Raw genomic sequence first — 19827 nt, forward strand, 5'->3', positions numbered from 1 at the left:
ATATGATCTGTGATTTTTATGTTTAGAACACTTTCCACTATTTTTCCTGGCACTGAAGTCAGGCTAACCGGTCTGTAGTTTCCCGGATCGCCCCTGGAGCCCTTTTTAAATATTGGGGTTACATTTGCTATCCTCCAGTCTTCAGGTACAATGGATGATTTTCATGATAGGTTACAAATTTTTACTAATAGGTCTGAAATTTCATTTTTTAGTTCCTCCAGAACTCTGGGGTGTATACCATCCGGTCCAGGTGATTTACTACTCTTCAGTTTGTCAATCAGGCCTACCACATCTTCTAGGTTCACCGTGATTTTATTCAGTCCATCTGAATCATTACCCATGAAAACCTTCTCCATTACGGGTACCTCCCCAACATCCTCTTCAGTAAACACCGAAGCAAAGAAATCATTTAATCTTTCTGTGATGGCCTTATCTTCTCTAAGTGCCCCTTTAACCCCTCGATCATCTAGCGGTCCAACTGACTCCCTCACAGGCTTTCTGCTTCTGATATATTTTTTAAAGTTTTTACTGTGAGTTTTTGCCTCTTCAGCCAACTTCTTTTCAAATTCTCTCTTGGCCTGTCTTATCAATATCTTATATTTAACTTGCCAACGTTTATGCTTTATCCTATTTTCTTCTGTTGGATCCTTCTTCCAATTTTTGAATGAAGATCTTTTGGCTAAAATAGCTTCTTTCACCTCCCCTTTTAACCATGCCGGTAATCGTTTTGCCTTCTTTCCACCTTTCTTAATGTGTGGAATACATCTAGACTGTGCTTCTAAAATGGTATTTTTTAACAATGACCACACCTCTTGGACATTTTTTACTTTTGTAGCTGCTCCTTTCAGTTTTTTTCTAAAAATTTTTCTCATTTTATCAAAGTTTCCCTTTTGAAAGTTTAGCACGAGAGCCTTGGATTTGCACACTGTTCCTCTTCCAGTCATTAAATCAAATTTGATCATATTATGATCACTATTGCCAAGCGGCCCCACCACCATTACCTCTCTCACCAAGTACTGTGCTCCACTGAGAATTAGATCTAAAATTGCTCCCTCTCTTGTCGGTTCCTGAACCAATTGCTCTATAAAGCTATCATTTATTCCATCCAGGAACGTTATCTCTCTAGCGTGTCCTGATGATACATTTACCCAGTCAATATTGGGGTAATTGAATCTCCCATTATTACCGCACTACCAATTTGGTTAGCTTCCCTAATTTCTCTTAGCATTTCCCTGTCCGTCTCACCATCTTGACCAGGTGGACAGTAGTATACCCCTATCACTATAGTCTTCCCCGACACACAAGGGATTTCTACCCATAAAGATTCAATTTTGTATTTAGTCTCATGCAGGATGTTTATCCTTTTGGACTCTATGCCACCCCGGACATAAAGCGCCACACCTCCTCCCGGGTGCTCCTCTCTGTCATTGTGATATAATTTGTACCCCGGTATAGCACTGTCCCATTGGTTATCCTCTTTCCACCATGTCTCTGAGATGCCAATTAAGTCTATGTCATCATTCACTGCTATACCTTCTAATTCTCCCATCTTACTTCTTAGACTTCTGGCATTAGCATACAAACATTTCAAAGTTTGTTTTTTGTTTGTATTTTCATTCTGCTTTTTAATTGATAGGGATTTTAATTGATAGGGAGTTTTTAGCTCAGGTGAGTTTTTAGTTACAGGCACTTGGACTATTTTTCTAATTATTGGAACCTCACTGTCAGGATGCCCTAATTCTAATGCATCATTAGTATCCTTTGAAGATACCTCTCTCCGAACCATGCACTGCTGAGCGACTGTCGGCTTTCCCCTTTGTTCTAGTTTAAAAGCTGCTCTATCTCCTTTTTAAAGATTAGCGCCAGCAGCCTGGTTCCACCCTGGTTAAGGTGGAGCCCATCCCTTCGGAAGAGACTCCCCCTTCCCCAAAAGGTTCCCCAGTTCCTAACAAAACTGAATCCCTCTTCCTTGCACCATCGTCTCATCCACACATTGAGACTCCGGAGCTCTGCCTGCCTCTGGTGACCTGCGCGTGGAACAGGGAGCATTTCAGAGAATGCTACCCTGGAGGTTCTGGATTTATGCTTTCTACCTAAGATCCTAAATTTGGCTTCCAGAACCTCCCTCCCACATTTTCCTATATCATTGGTGCCCACATGTACCACGACAGCCGGCTCCTGCCCAGCACTGTCTAAAATCCTATCTAGGTGATGCGTGAGGTCCGCCACCTTCGCACCAGGTAGGCATGTTACCAGGCGATACTCACGCCCACCAGCCACCCAGCTATCTACATTCCAACTATGACGGCCGACCTAATCCTTCCCTCCTGGGCAGTAGACCTTGGGGAGAAATCCTCAGTGCGAAAGGACAATGCATCACCTGGAGAGCAGGTCCTTGCTACAGGATCCTTTCCTGCTGCACCTGGTTGGTGCTCTCCCATCATGAGACCTTCTTCCTCCAAGGCAGCACCAGGGCTGCCAGTCTGAAGTTGAGACTTGACTACTATGTCCCTGAAGGTCTCATCTATATACCTGTCTGCCTCAGCTCCTCCAGGTCTACCACTCTAGCCTCCAGAGATCGGACTTGTTCTCTGAGAGCCAGGAGCTCTTTGCATTGCATGCAGATGTACAACTTCTCACCGGTGGGTAAAAAATCATAAATGTGACACTCTATGCAAAAGACTGGGAAGCCCCCCCTCTTGCTGCTGGACTGCTGCCTTCATCTCAATTTTGATCAGTTCCTAGTTAAGTTTTAGGTTGCTATGGGAGTAGGAATGTGTCTAACGTCCTTTAAATGTATTAGAGAATTCACTATGTGTCTGGTAGTGGCCTACTGGGGCCTGATCAAATTCTCAATAAAGTTTTTGTTGGTTTGTTTTTTGTGAAATTGGCACCTGCCTATAAATTAAGGGATGAGCAAGGGGTGGGAGGGTTGGAAAATACAAACAGTCTAACTTCAGTTAGTCAGCCAGAGTGACTCACTGCTCTCTTGATTAACAAATGTTGGTCCCTATTCAAATCCAATTACACTATCTCAACACCTTTCCAAGGTGAGTAACTGAGCTGAACTATTCAACTTTTTTACTTAGGTATACACTGCTCCTAGCTTATTTCTAGCTTCTGGCTACCTTTTGGGTTTGGGATTTTTTTTTTTCAATACAAACACTCAGTTCTTTAAAGTCTGCAGAACACTCAGTTCTGCAGACTTTTAAAAATAAACACACTACCTACACTGCTTACTAGCTACCTATTGACTGACTATTTAAAAATACAAACAGTCTAACTTGTTTATTCACTGCCTTTCTGACTATTAAAGGCACAAACACACTAAATAATATTCCCAGATAGTTAACTTTGCCCCAATACTTTTAAAAAAGACAATGTCCCAAGCAAAAACTTACTAATTCCTTTCAGCCACCAGCAAGGTGATCCTCTCCTCTCAGTGTTCCCACTGGAATGTGGGTTACTGAGCTCTTCCCTTTTAATTTATAATGTGCTTCTAAGGTAAATTAGTACAAAACAGTTCCCCTACTGGAGCCTACTGCACTGATTGATTCTTTCCTGCATAGTTTCAGTCTGGATTTTTGGTTTGGAAGCTGGACAAGAAGGAGCTGATGTTTGTCGTTCTCCTAATCTTATTCAGTATTTACTCAACACCTTTGCTGAGTAGTTTAGAATGCAAAAAGATCAGTTTTCTGACTCATACCCAACTCATGTTGGAAAGTTTTGTTCACCCTTCTTGCCCTAAAGACAGAAGTATGGGGGAAAAGGAGGATTTCTCCTGTTTGCAGTTCTTTATGATCTGACAGAGCAAGTCTTATGCCATCTGAAAACATTTTGGAAGAAGAGTAGTGGATGCCAAATGGAACCCAGAGCCGGGAGGAGAGAAGAAAACTAGACACACCACATAGGAGATCTAAAACGGTTAGATGTATAAACAAGAAAACAATATCTGCCAAGACTGTGCATTCCAACAGCTGAAGGTGGTATGGGCCTTATAAAAATAGATTACACACACAGCTGCTATTATAGGCCTCTAAACATATCTAACAGCATCAACAGATCCAAATGCTCAGAAAGATGGGAGAGTTAGAGGGTACAGCAGTGAATGATGACATAGACATAATTGGCATCTCATAGACCTGGTGGAAGGTGAATAACTAATGGGACAGTGCTATATCAGGGTATAAATTATATCAAATGCCAGGGAAGATCAACTTGGTGGGGGTGTGGCACTTTATATCCGGGAGGATATAGAGTCCAACAGGATAAAAATCATACATGAGACTAAATGCTCAGAATCTATCTGGGTAGAAATCCCATATCTGTTGGGTAAGAGTATAGTAATAGAAGTATTCTACCATACACCTGGCCAAAATGATCAGATAGATGATGAAATGCTAAGAGAAATCAGGGAAGCTAACCAATTTAGCAGTGCAGTAATAATAGGAGATTTCAATTACCCCAATATTGACTGGGTAAACAGACTCCTCGCAAACCTAAACCTAATTCTAAACTCAGCCAAATTGGAACTCCTTCTCATCACCCCCGAAAACAGCAACTCCCCACAAATTGCTCCAGTCAACACCATGGTTACACAAGCTAGAGACCTTGGGGTAATAATAAACAAACATCTGAATTTAAAAACATTTATTAACAACACAACTAAGAACTGCTTCTACAAGCCGCAGGTAATCAAAAGAATGAAACCACTCCTACACTTTCATGACTTCCGAACAGTCCTACAATCCATAATATTCTCCAAGATGGATTATTGCAACTCCATCTTACTAGGTCTCCCATCCTCATCCATCAAACCACTTCAGATGCTCCAGAATGCGGCAGCCAGAATTCTGACAAATTCCAGAAGAAGAGACCACATCTCTCCCATTCTAATAAATCTACACTGGCTGCCAATACACTACAGAATCCTACACAAGTCCATCACCATCATCCATAAATCCATCCACTCCCAAGCCCCTCTCAACATACAAATCCCCCTCAAACTACATACATCATCCAGACCCATCAGAGAAGCCTACAAAGGATCCCTGACTGTTCCCCCAACTAAATCAACACACCTTATAGCATTCAGAGACCGGGCCTTTTCTACAGCGGGCCCCTCTCTTTGGAATACCTTACCACCTGATCTAGACTTGAACCTTGCCTATTAACATTCAGAAAAAGGCTTAAGACTTGGCTATTTAAACAAGCTTTTCCCGAGTCTAATATTCATTGAGAGACTTTACTGCATTATGTAAATATTATACATAAAGAGACATTACAGCACAATGTAAATTAATGTATTTCTGTAAAGATTCTATTATCCATGTCTATTGTTTCTCTTCTTCCTTCCCCAGTTTCAACAACCCTGTTATATTGTAACTTTTGCTTCCTCTGCACTTGTTAAAAGAACAAAGTTATTGCACCCCCCTGTTCTTTGTAAACCGGCATGATATGATTGTATCATGAATGCCGGTATAGAAAAGCTTTAAATAAATAAATAAAATAAAAATTAATGTAACATCAGGACATGCTAGAGACAAAGTTCCTGGATGGAATAAATGACTGCTTCATGGAGAAATTGGGTCAGGAACCAACAAAAGAGGGAGCTATTTTAGATTTAATTATTAGTGGAATGCAGGAATTGGAGAGAGAGGTAACGGTGGTGGGGCCACTTAGCAATAGTGATCAAAACATGATCAAATTTGAACTAATGACTAGAAGGGGTACAATATGTAAATCTACAGCTCTACCATTAAATTTTCAAAAGGGAAACTTTGATAAAATGAGGAAAATAGTTAGAAAAAACTGAAAGGTGTAGCTGCAAAGGTTAAAAGTGTACAACAGGCGTGTACAGTGTTTAAAAATACAGTCTTAGAAATGCAGTTCAGATGTATTCCATGCATTAAGAAAGGTGGAAGGAAGGCACCTTTCTTAGAAAATAGGAAAATGCATAAACAATGTCAAGTTAAGTTTAAAACACTGATAAAAGCAGACTAAGAGAGAATTTGAAATTAAGTTGGCCGCAGAGACAAAAACTCATAATAAAAACATTTTAAAGTATATCTGAAGCAAGAAACCTGTGAGGGAGTCAGTTGGACTGTTAGATGACCAAGGGGTTAAAGTGGCTCTTAGGTAAAATAAGGCCATTGCAGAAAGACTAAATTAATTCTTTGCTTCTGTGTATCCTAATGAGGATGTTGGGGAGATACCAGTTCTAGAGATGGTTTTCAAGGGTGATGGGCCAGATGAACCTAACCAAAATCACTGTGAACCTGAAAGATATAGTAGGCCAGATTGACAAATACAACAAAGTAGCAAATCACCTGGACCGGATGGCATGAACACCAGGGTTCTGAAGGAACTAAAAAATGAAAATTTCAGATCTTTTATTTAAAATTTGTAACCTATCATTAAAATCATCCATTGTACCTGAAGACTGGAGGGTGGCCAATGTAACCCCAATATTTAAAAAGGGCTCCATGGGCATTCCAGGAAACTATAGAACAGTGAGCCTGATTTCAGTGCCAGGAAAAATATTGGAAACTATTCTAAACATCAAAATCACAGAACATATAGAAAGACATGGTTTAATGGAACACAGTCATCATGGATTTACCCAAGGGAATTCCTGCCTCACAAATATGTTTCATTTTTTTTGAAGGGGGTTAATAAACATGTGGATAAAGGTGAACCGGTAGATGTAGTGTATCTGGATTTTCAGAAGGCATTTGACTAAGTCCCTCATGAGAGGCTTCTAAGAAAATTAAAAAGTCATGGGATAGGAGGCGAAGTCCTTTCGTGGATTACAAACTGGTTAAAAGACAGGAAACAGAGCAGGATTAAATGGTCAAATTTCTCAGTGGAAAAGGGTAAACAGTGGAGTGCCTCAGGGATCTGTACTTTTACTGGTGCTTTTCAATCATTTATAAATGATATGGAAAGGAATACGATGAATGAGGTAATCAAATTTGCAGATGATACAAAATTATCCTGAGTAGTTAAATCACAAGCAGATTGTGATGAATTGCAGGAGAAATTTGCGAGACTGGAAGACTGGGCATCCAAATAGCAGATGAAATTTAATTTGGACAAGTGCAAGGTGATGCATATATGGAAAAATAACCCATGCAATAGTTACACGATGTTAAGTTCCATATTAGGGGCTACCACCCAGGAAAAAGATCTAGGCATCATAGTGGATAATACATTAAAATTGTCAGCTCAGTGTGTAGTCAAAAAAGCAAACAGAATGTTAGGAATTATTAGGAAAGGAATGGTGAATAAAACAGAAAATGTCATAATGCCTCTATAACGCTGCTTGGTGAGACCACACCTTGAGTACTATGTACAATTCTGGTCGCCGCATCTCAAAAAAGATATAGTTGCAATGGAGAAGGTACAGAGAAGAGCAACCAAATTGATAAAGGGGATAGAACAGCTTCCCTATGAGGAAAGGCTAAAGAGGTTAGGGCTGCTCCTCTTGGAGAAGAGACGGCTGAGGGGGGATATGATAGAGGTCTTTAAAATCATGAGAGGTCTAGAATGGTTATTTACTCTTTTGGATAATAGAAGGACTAGGAGGCACTCCATGAAGTTAGCAAGTGCATCCCGGGGAGCCTTATATTCCATCTATGAGAATAAAAGGGACCTGTGGGGAAGTAACACAGATACAAATCATTTTGGACTAGGTTCAGTGCCATGATTATGGATATGACAAGAAGAAAATCTATTTAGTGCCAACTCATTTCCACTGAACAAGCTAAACAATAAAACTTGTATTTTTGGAACACTGCATGTGTGTCCAGACTGTTTATTGGCAAGGAGACAGAGATAGAGTTTGAGCTTATACCTACTGGAAAATAGGCTTGCACTATGCCTTGGAGGTTTATCCTCTCCCTCTTTCCCAGAATCCACACCAGGGTTTAGGATTGTGCATAGACTTCAGCCCTGATACAGAGTGTGCCCTTGTCTTCCTAGCTACATCTAGAAGAGGGACTACATATGTTGTTTTACTTTTAAATAAAACATCATCCTCATTCAATTTTCCCCACACATGAGCTGGAAATGCATTTATTTTGAGTTTCAAATACATTTATTCAAAGCAAAGCTCAATGGACTCTGCTAAAAATTCATCAAAAGTAAAAAAAGTGAACAAAGATCCCTGTTCCTCCTTTTTTACAAATGCCATCAGTGATCAAGAGGCGAAGAAAACAAGCATTTATATTATAACTCGATAAGCAGTCAAATTCAAATATGGCCATGCAGCAATTCATTATACTAATGAGGCATGATATGCTCTGCTTAAAAAGTTGCCTTTTTGAAAAAAGAAGTTAACCAGCTAATGACAAAGTGAAGTAATTGTTGCCAATGAACAGATAACCCCATTCTCTGTTTCCAGACTGAGATCTGCAGGGCAGCATCTCTCTCTCTCTCTCTTGGATGTAATGGGGCAGTAATGGAATACAGCATCTCATTTTACTCTCCTTTTATCACAGAGAACCTCTTTATGATTCTATGGAGCAATTGCCATACTATTTAATGCTTTTAAATCAGCTCCTTCAGCGTGACCGAGTGAGATCCACATTTGAAGGCTGCTTATTGATCATCAACTTTTCGGCTCACTGCCACCCCATCTCCTCTCCTTCCCCCGCCTCAGTCCTACAGCAGGTGCCTCTCCGGTCCCGCAGACACTATGAACATCTGGATTTGGAGAAGTGATGTCTCCTACTCTATCGGAGTAGGAGACATCACACTATCACACTGCTATCATCCCACCAAGGGGCCGCCGTGAGCAGGACGACTAATAGCTGGCCTGCATCCAGCATTCACACAAGCTCACAGTGATGCATTTGCATTCTGTTCTCTGGAATATAGCTAATGCAATACTAAATGCAGAAGCTAAATTGTGGGAGTGGTACAGGAAAAGTCTCACTCCTCCAACTTAAGTCATATTCATCCTCCCCTCCCCCACATACACACAAAATCCTTGCAGCATGGAGGGTTCTTATAATTATGCAGGCTTATCACTATAGGGTCAAGTCTCTCAGCAGCCAATCTCATTTCAGGGATTCCTCCTATGAAGCCATAATAAAGAAAGAACATTTCACCATTACTTTGTGGTATTTGTTTGTCATAATGGCTTTATTTCCCTTTCATTCTTAGACTGTAAATATTCTTCTAGCATGAGCTGGACACCATTCATTAAAGATTCGGGCTGGCTTTGCTTTTAGCCTTATTTCTGTACCATCCTAAAACTGTGGCACAACTACCCCCTACTCCCCCCATAGCAATTTGCCTATGTGCTCCAAAATCAATAAAAAGAGACCCAGTTCAGAGAACCTCACTGCGTACTGAAGCATTGCATTTTAGGATTTTTACTGGGGAAAGGCTGCAAAGAAAATTACTTAAAAATTAAAACCAAATTGTGCCCAGGGGCATCCTTTGCCATCCTGCCCAAAACTGCACAACAAAATGAACAGCACACTGGTGAGGAGATTAAAAAAAAAAAAAAAAAAATCCCCTCATTAGGAGTGAAATCCCATCATACCTTTTGCAAAACATTTCCGCCAAATAGAAGCTCCAAAGGCAAAGCATTCTCATAAAGCACAATTTTAAATTGAAAGTAGTTAAAACTGCCAAGAATGGCTCTGTCAGCTATCAACAATAAAATTCTGGCTTAAAAAAATGCTTTTCTTTTTTTTTTTTTTTTTTGCTAGCGTACGCTTCTAATTGTCATACTGGTCTTGGAGAAAGCTAAATTCTTTGCAGCTTGTGATATCTTGTCACTGAACAGACACTGAAATGATATAAAGGAGTTGATTACGAGTTTAAGATTTTCTGCTCAAATGGATGTGACAGTGTCCCTTTATAAAGGTCTCCTACCAGCTGCTGACCATGGTGTTGCCTTTTATGAAACAATCTATCGAAAACCACCACCTTTTTTTTTTTTTTTACCTCTTGTCCAGAGACTTTAATATATGTTAATGAAGGCATTTTTAGTGTCCTTCGTATCTCCTGCAGATGTCCTTGGATTCGGGAAAGCAATTTTTCAATCTCGTTCCTCCTCTCACTGATCATGGGAAAGTCGGTGAGGTCCGTAAATAGCTGCGTCTTATCTCCTGCTCTAGAAAACATTTATATAGTGAGTGTAACGGTATTACCTGGAATACACACACAGACATCTTTCCAAGATCACATCAGAATTAGAGTCTATAAACAGATTGCTACTCTGAACTGTAGTGGTAATCTGCGCAGCCTATTTGCAGCCAAAATTCATTAACACTTGTTGGACAACGAGCTCTTATAACTATGGTAAATTTATCCGTATGCTGAATTTGACCATCAACTAACAGACCCAAAAATACAGCCTTGGACTTCAAGAGCAATTTCTTATCATTTGGATTCCTTATAGAAACACGGACTTTTCCCAATTTGGCTTTTATTTATTTATTTTTACATTCTTTATAGCTAATGTACTAACAACTAGTTTTATAGTTTTAGCAACTAGTGCCAGTTTTATAGCTAATTCAGCTGACAGTTAAATTAAGCCCATAAGATCCCCCTGAAGTGGCATTAATTTTAAGGTTTTAAGAGAGCTACTCATACCCAGTTACTACTCGTATTACAAGCATTGGTAAACTGGGGTGCTGCAGTGCTGATCCTTAGCAGAATGCCAGGCACTTAAACCAAAAACAGAGCAACAACAGCTGAAGAGAACACTTGGGGAAGATTTGAGAAAAAAAAATGGAGCACAAAATGAGGACATTATAAAGGTTACAAACCTTTTGTTCCAAACAGAAGATAAAAATATAAGAAATGAAATGTTTTAGAAAGAAAACGTATGAAAAAAAATCAAAGGAGGAGGGGCACTAAAACCAAGAAACAAAGAGGCTAAATTATTGCTCTAATGCATTCAGCCACCATAGCTTTAGTTTTTTTCCCCTAAGATATAAGCCAACTCTTCTTTTCCAGAATTTTTTTTTTTAACAAAAAATTTCTGTCATGTACATTTTTTTGTTTTGGAATCATCCAGTGGCGTCTGCCTAAGCCAATCTTGAAAGCGTGAAGTGCTGGGCCGAATACTTCATCGTCCTTCCATAACGTCCAGATATCTCACCCAGGGGTTAATTCTCCCACTACACAGAGGTTTCAGGCCTCCCACCTTGCCAGGTATTACTCTGCTGCATTATGAGACAGATCGTTTCAGAACTGCATGAAAAGTAAATGCTGCTGGCACACATGGATATATGAGGCCGTGCCACAAAGCTTAACCCAAGGCAAATACAGGGACTTCAGTGTACGGCAAAGTCCTTTGAAAATATAATGCCACTGGGAAGCTGGAGGTTGTACTACCACATACCTAGAGAAATCTGACTGGACCACTGGCAATGCTTATACACCTGGTTCCTCTTCTGTAGCTAGGATCTAATTGACTTTCTGATTCCTTATTCTCTTTTTTTTTTTTAAAGCTACCAACGATCTAAAGTTAATCTCAGCACGCTCTAGTGCATAAGTGTACCATGGAAAAGATACAATCACATTAGTGACATGTACTAGCCCATCACATTCTGTAGAAGATCTGCATAGAAAATATGTACATAAGCTTATCATTCAACACAAAAGTCCTTACCGGGAACTGCTATTCTGAAAATGAAGTCATTACAAGCAATTTTCAGACAGCAATCTGAAGCAAACACTATAAGCATGAAAAAAAAAAACTTTTAAATGGAGGCCTTCTACCCTCATGATACCCTTGTATACATGGCTCCTTCCCTCTATTAAAAACAAAGCCCATAATAGTCAAGCAGTACTCATTAGGTAGGCTGCCGGAAGACCACCCGTAGAGTTGTCGGCTTACAAGTTCATCATACTGCTGCTAATTTTGCTGAGGTGAAATATATCCTGTCACCAGTCGACACTTCCGGCAACACTGCAGTCATGGACTCCTAGCTATGATCACAAAATGTGTGGAACCCCCAAGATCTGATGGGACATCACTTACTTGGCGGCTTGTTCATTTAGTATCTTCAAGAAACGCTGCACGGAGTTGAGAAGCTGTGGAACTTCCAGCAGGCTCTTCTGGAGCAGGAGGGATGTCACCTGGGCCTGAATGGCTGGAACCAGGGCTTGAAGCTTGGCCTGCAGGTGGCACAGGGTGTTGAGGATCAGGAAGAACTCCTGGGTAGAACACTGAAGGGAAAGGAAAAGCTATTTGAACTTGAAGATCAAAAGATTAATCAAGAGATCATCCTGTATTTTCAATAAAGATTCTTGTCCACAGGCACAGAATGGGAAAAAGTCCTCTTTGACCAGTGCTTCTCAACCCTGTCCTGGGGACCCCCCCCCCCCCCAGCCAGTCGGGTTTTTCAGGATATCCACAATGAATATGCACGAGAGAAAATTTGCATATTATGGAGGCAGTGTATGCAAATTTTCTCTCGTGCATATTCATTGTGGATAGCCTGAAAACCCCGACTGGCTGGGGGGGTCCCCAGGACAGGGTTGAGAACCACTGTCTTTGACTAAGGCCCAGAGTTAGGAAAAAGGGGGGAAATAAAAAGAAAAGCGACAGGAAAAGAAAATCATATAAAGAAAACAATTTGTAAAAATGCTTCTAGAGATGACTGAACTGTGCCACAGCAATAACGCTGTGAGCTGAATTTACAAATATTTGCCTCTGATGGCTCCTGGAGGGGTGGGTAGGTAGGTGTTATTGTGTGTGTGTGTGGGGGGGGGGGGTGGCAGATAGAAGGAATGGATGGGATTGCTGCTATTTTTATCCAAATAGGTCCCATTAAATTGATGGCAAAATGGTTCATGAAGACAGTTTTTGAACATTTTCCCTCAATGGCAAAAAGTCTAGTTTTTACAGTTTTTCGGGGGGGGAGGGGGTTTTGCTGTGAATATATTCATCCATCTTTAACCATGAGCCACTGCTCTGGCCATCAGCTGGGGCTGGCATGCAAAACTACACATATGTAACTTTAAATAATATACGTGTTTTATTTAGTGATTCAGAGAACGCAGGTAGAGATATCATAATTACACCCCCTTCCTTTCCTATGAACTTTCCGTAATTAAGCTGTATGTATCAATTAAAATCTCAGTTTCACATGTAAGGTTTTATTGTATGTTGCTATGCAACTGAATTCTATGAACATGCTAGCTTATACATTCACTGCAACATCAATTAAAAAAAAAAAAGCATTTTTCCCATAGATACAGAATGGGAGAAAACCTTTAGTAAATAAGCCCTTAAGTGTGTAGAAAACAAAAATCTGACTAAACCTCACATCAATTGTTAAATAAGAATTTGCTTTAAGCCAAACTCTTGAGAAGTGCTTTGACACCACTTCCTTTTCTATTAGTGACAAGAAGAGATTATTGAAGAGGATTATGTTAAATTAGGCTAGTGAAAGAATACATTGCTTAGCAGGAATGGCACATACTCTCTTCTTTTGGGTTACAAGGTGCTTTGGGATCACTTGCTTCAAAACTTTAATCACAGGGTACTGGAGGATAAGGCGGACAGCTAATGTTCTTCCTGATCAACGCCTCAGCAGTGCACTTACTTACAATCTAACAATTTATGAGCTCTTAACATAAATAGATAATACGTGATCGGTAACTGGATGATGAAAAGAAAAGATTCATTAGCAGGGATCAGCCTGGTAGCTCGATGGCAAGTGCTGTTAACTGTTATGCAGAGGACCTGTTGTTAATTAGTGGACCTGGCTTCTGCTTCCTGGGCTGAGTGGGGTTGGAGATGCCATGGATGCAGTATTTGCAGCCCCTGGATGGAGTGAAGAATGTAAGGAGTTTCAGCAAATGCTTAACAGTGACACTCAATCAGCAGACTTAGTACCTATGTCGAGGCTTCCCAAACCTGTCCTGGGGACCTCACAGCCAGTCAAGGTTTTCAGGATATCCACAATGAATATGCATGACATAAATTTGCAAATACGGAGTCTCAATGATATATACATTTCTCATGCATATTTGTTGTGGATATCCTGAAACCCTGACTAGCTATGGCATCCCCAGGATAGGTTTGGGAAGCCCTGATCTACGTTAGCTGGGCTTGGAAGGAGGTATGATTTGTAGCCCTCTGGCCAAGGACTGTTGCAATGGCAGACTTTGTTGGGAAGGGAACATAACAATTAGTAAAGTGGGGGTGAGGGAGACTCAGCTAGTTGCAAATGAAGACTCATGGTGCTGTAGCCCAATAAAACCCAGATCCGAATAAGCGGGAAACTGAAGGACCAAAAACATTTATATAAAAGGATACCATCAGTGGAGTCCAGTGACATCTGATACAACCACCCAAAAACCACACACACAAAAATTTCCACTGGTAGAAGAATCCACTTTGCAGAACCAAAATACAGTAAACGCTATGTGAGAAGAAAGACACCACCACCAGGCTAGCACCCTGTACAAAGATACAGAGAAGATCTTCTCATTTCTCAAAAATAACAAATTGACCATAAAGAGATTCATAGCTGGTAACAACAGAGTCAAGATTTTGTGGATCTTTCTACATGCTGCTATCCTGGAGTTGCCTTGCTATCAAGTTTATAACATAGCAGATCTACAGCTGGCATGGACTACATTATAAAGTGAAGCCTTAACATTCATTTTTTGTATAGATGCTTGATATTCATCTTGATTACTGAGTTCATAGACTGTCCCCACTGTATCCTACAGGACAATGGATATCAACCACAGAACTAGTTTGTCAACATATAAAGAACACCTAAGATCATACTTGGCCTTTTGTTTTTATTTGTCTCATTTTCTTATTATACAGTGATACACATTCAGGATACATGACGTTTTGGTGTAATTAATGGATTAAATGACATACATAAATCACTGAATGAGGGAACTGTAGCAGATATCTTACAAGAGCGCAACGATCAGATCAGTACAGAAGAACTCTACACTTTTGCCAGATATGGTCTCTAATTACTGCCCTATCTCAAATTTTCCCTCTTTGAGAAAAGTGTTTGAGAAATGTGTTCTGAAATGTTTGGAAGAACAGAATGTTTTGGATACCCAATATACAGTATGGGAATAATTTTCAAAAAGGATTTATGCCTGTAAAAGTAGCATATATCATTGCAATTTTCAAAAGCCAATTAACTTGCTTAAAAGTGAATCTTAAAAACCAGGAATGGCGTCAAAACTGGAAGATGGGTGTGCATGTAGCACATGCATGCGTCCACCTGATTTTATAAGCTGCCCATATGTGCACACAAGTACCAATATGCGAATATCTCGCATGGGGAGACAAAAGGGGCGGAATGTGGAAAGGGCATTGGCATTCTGGGGCTGGGCCAAGAGATATGCGCACAAGTAGCTATGCACCTGGAAGCGCGCCCAGGTAGAGCCAATCGCAACTTTACTTCTGCTATGAAAGAGATGGAAGTCTTCATAAAACTATTTCCAGGCATCTAGTGTTTGAGGGGTCTGAGTTAACTGGGGAGAATGCAGGCTAACGAACCCAGGGGGTTGGGAGGATTTAGCTCTAGACCGGGCAAACTGGTGAAATTGATCATGGGCTGAATGTGCACCTTTTATAAAATTCCCTCACTTGTGCATCCCAAAGCTGACTTATGCTGCTGTGCGTGCAAAAGTTTTAAATTAGGAGCACACATGCAAGCACCAGGGCTATTTTATAACATGTGCATGTATGTGTGTGCAGGATATCAAATTGCCACGTATATGGGCACCCGCACGCCTGTTTGAAAGTTACTATCCCTAAGTGCATTTATGCGAGTAAAACTCAGTTTTAAGAGGGTAACCTTCACGCCAGCGTGCCAGTGCAAATATGGCACGCTAGCGCGTCCTGAGATATGCAATTTTATAACATATGCGGCTTGTTATAAAATAACTTGGCCACGCGCACTTGCATGTCAAATTTTAAGTGGACATACACATGGGTACGTAAATCCTGCTTCTGCCACATAAATTGGGGAATTTTAAAAGGGGGCAGGTCCACACCATTGCCAGTTTAACCAATTTGTCCATCAGCTCACCCAGTTAACAGCTAGGTCCTCCAAACCCCCCTGGTTTATACTGTACACTCCCCTCCAGTTACCTCAGACCCTTTAAACTCCTCAGAAATGGCTCAATGCTTTTATTTTATAACTTACATGTCATCCATAGCAGAAGTAAAGCCTGATGGTACCCTTCCAGGTAATCAATGTAAGATCTGTTTTCAAACTATTAATAGTTGGCCATTTCAAAATAGATTAGCCTCAAATATACTGAAAACTGATTCTTTGGGTTGACAGGAATGTCCAGATGGGGAGTGTAGCGCAAATTGTTCTTGATAACATTACTCTCCCTATCACGTTCAAAGCAAGGAACTTAGGCGTCATTCCTGACTCTAAATTGACATTAAAGGCACAAATTAAAAATGTAGCTAAGGTGGCATTTTAACCTAAAATGTCGAGACAATTACATATTTATATAGCAGGTGAAGATTTTAGAACAGTTTTATAAGCCCTAATAATTAGTCATTTAGATTATTGTAATGGACTTTATGTTGGGCTGCCGAAAAACTTGATGTGCATTCTTCAACTGTGCAGAATGCAGCAACGAAATTACTTACTGGTACCAGGATTAAGAAGCATATTGCACCAAAGCTAAGAGAACTTCACTGGCTCCTGATACAATGGTGAATTCAAGGGCACTTCGTGATTCCAGCTAAGCTGGACTTTTATTAACAAATTAAAAATCACTCAAAGGTGTGTATCAAAAATAGAGTTGATTATGGACTGTATCAGACTGATGATTATAACCCCAAGTTCTCTAGATTTTAAAAAAAAATAGTTTTTAAGTGAGTTAAGGAGGAGGTAGTGTTATTACTTTGGGTTCTTTCCTGTTCATTTGGGACTCTTTCTTTTGTGAATTCAAATAAAGATCATTGTAATGATCTTAATTTAGAGAGGGCCTGGTAGCTTGATTAAACTATTTGTTAGGCAAAACTCTCTTCGAATATCAAGATCATCTGGTCAAAACCTGTTAGTCATCTAAGCTTTGCGCAAATATACACTTCAAGAGACATCATCTCAAGCATTTTCTTACATGGGACCATGTGGAAGAGTTCTACCAGCTAAACCAGAGAGAGAGAGAGAGACCTTGGGGCGATAATGGCTGATGATCTGAAAGTAGTAAATCAATGTGACAAGGTGGTGGCTAAGGTCAGAGGGGTTCTGAGCTGCATATGGAGAGGCATAGCCAGCAGGAAAAAAGGAGGAATTAATGCCCTTGTACAGGTCTTTGGTAAGGTCTCACATGGAGTACGTATTTAGTTCTGGAGACTGTATCTCAAAAAGGATAGAGAGAGGATCGAAGCAGTCCAGAGAAAGGCAACCAAAATGGTATGGATGGGCTGACAAGATAGGTTGTATGGTATTTATTTGCAGTTATGTTTATGTTTTCAAACCAACCCTCTTCTATTTCTTTTATCCCTTAGCTCACAATTTCTTTGTCTTTCTTCTTTCCCTCCACTCAGTTTACAAGACTCTCTTTTCCCTCACTAGACTTCTCATTTATTCTCCCTTTGTCCTTCTGCAACTATCTATTCCCCTCCCCTCCTATCGTTCTATACAAACTTTGTACCCTCTATGGCACTTCTCTTTTCATGTGTTTATCATCTCTCAAATTCCTTCTTCCCCTTCACACACTAGAGCTAATTATATAACATAACATAGTAAATTATGGCAGATAAAGACCAAAAATGGCCCACCCTGTCTGCCTAAAAAGGTATTTATTTTGAAATTGCCATCTCAAGCAGTTTACTTCCAAACCTACTATTTAGGGTGGTACATAGGTACATGAGATTGTCATACTGGGTCAAACCAAATGTCCATCAAGCTAGTATCCTGTTTCCAATCCAGATCACAAGTACCTGGCAGGATCCCAAGGGTAGAAAGATTCCAGGCTACTTATCCCAGGGACAGTGGATTTTTGCAACTCCACTTTAATAATGGTTTATGGACTTTTCCTCCAAGAACTTGTCCAAATCTTTTTTAAACATAGCTTTCATCATATCCTCTGGCAATGAATTCCAGATCATAATTATGTGTTAAGTAAAAACATATTTTCTTTTCATTGTATGTTCCCTAGTCTTTGTTTTATTTATTTTATTTATTTGTAAGCTTTTATATACCGAAGTTTAGTGAAAGGCCTTCACTCTGGTTTACAGGTATAACAACAGTTTACTGGTGTCACACAACAGGTATAACATCAGTTACACAAAATGTTATATATAACAACTGATTATATAACAACAGTTTACAGGCATAACACAACAGGTATAACATCAGTTACAGAAAAAGATTAATGACTACATTCATAACTGTGGGAGGTGAAGTAGGTTTTCGCTCCGAAAGAAAAACATTACAGAGAACATATGTTTATAGGAGTAGATATGGGGAATAGAAAGTGGCTGTGGGAGGTGCTAAAACTAGAGACAAATGAATCGTCAAGCTGCGTATGTTAATGCAGTCAGGTTTTGTCATGGTATTTGCGTCATCTAGCGTTAGTGGTTTCTCCACGTGGTGAGATCTCGTGATTTTATAAATTACAATAGTGTGATATCAGTTGGGCTTAAAAGGCTCAACTGAGTATGATGCAGGAATGAGAGCTGGGTGGTGAATGAAGTGGTTGAGGTTACTAAGGTTCTTAATGGGAGTTGAGATTCTTGGTTGTTGTTGTGGCATGAACAATTAGCCAATTCCTTCTTTGTAGGCTTGTCTGAAGAGCCAGGTTTTGAGCAGTTTTCTAAATATTTGAGTGTTGTTCTGTAGAATTAGGTGTTCCGGTAGGGAGTTCCAGAGGCGAGGTCCTGCTATTGATATGGCTCTGTTTCTTACCGTAGTGAGTTTGGCTGTTGTGACTGATGGGATGTCTAGCTGTGCTTTGTTTGTTGATCTAGTATTATGTTGAGAATTGTGTCGTTGTATAATGGTGTTTAGGCATGTGCTTTCACTGTTGTGAATTGCATTGTGGAAAATGGTTAGAGTTTTGTATTCGATTCTTTTTTCTACAGGTAGCCAGTGTAATCTTTTTAGCACGGGGGTGATGTGGTCAGATCTTTTGCGGCCGATGAGGATTCTGGCTGTGGCGTTCTGTAGTATTTGGAGTGGTCGGATGGTTGATTTGGGTAGGCCTATCAGGAGTGAGTTGAGGAATCAAAGCTTGTAAAGATTAGTGATTGGAGAATGGTTCTGAATTCAGGGTGATTCAGTAGTGGTTTTAGGTGTTTGAGGATTAGCAAATTGTGGAATCCTTCTTTGATTTTCATTGCAATGTGTTTTTTATAATTCAGCTCTGGGTCAATCCATATTCCTAGATCTTTCATGTTTTCTTTTAATTTGATAAGTGTGTTGTCAATTTGTATGGCATGGTTCTGGTGAGCTCCGGAGTTTTTTCTTTCAAGCAATATACATTCAGTTTTCTCCATATTAAGGCATAGCTTCATGTGGTTTAGCATGTTTTTTATAGTATTGAGGTAAGTGGCCGAGAATTTCATTGCGCTTTCGAGGGTGCTTGTTACAGGTATGATTAGTTGGATATAGTCGGCGTACATGAAGTATTTGACGCCGAGACTCGTGAGTAGCTGGCACAGGGGCAGGAGGTATATATTAAATAGAGTGGCTGAAAGAGCGGAGCCTTGGGGAACTCCGGTTTCTAGTGGTATGGCATCTGAGGAGTGGTTGTTGATGTTTACCTTAAAATATTTGTTTTTAAGGAAAGAGGTAAACCAGTCTAGAGTTTTACCAGATAGACTGATTTCAGCTAGTCTGG

General features: G+C 40.1%; 1 protein-coding gene across 5 annotated transcripts in view; it reads right to left on the reverse strand.

Moving 5' to 3' along the window:
* The window catches only part of MSH3 (mutS homolog 3), a 597715-nt gene that overhangs the window by 234100 nt on the left and 343788 nt on the right, over positions 1-19827 (reverse strand). For all 5 annotated transcript variants that reach the window (XR_003852288.1, XR_003852291.1, XM_029574170.1 and 2 more), the window contains exons 14-15: positions 12008-12195; positions 9961-10129 (exon numbers count right to left, since the gene is read on the reverse strand). Coding sequence is in view for 3 of the 5 variants with exons in the window: in XM_029574170.1 (XP_029430030.1) it covers positions 9961-10129; positions 12008-12195 (357 nt within the window). In the remaining 2 variants the exon portion in view is untranslated. The remainder of the gene's footprint in view (positions 1-9960; positions 10130-12007; positions 12196-19827) is intronic.

The sequence above is a fragment of the Rhinatrema bivittatum genome, chromosome 1, assembly GCF_901001135.1.
Source record: "Rhinatrema bivittatum chromosome 1, aRhiBiv1.1, whole genome shotgun sequence".
Taxonomy (NCBI): Eukaryota; Metazoa; Chordata; class Amphibia; order Gymnophiona; family Rhinatrematidae; genus Rhinatrema; species Rhinatrema bivittatum.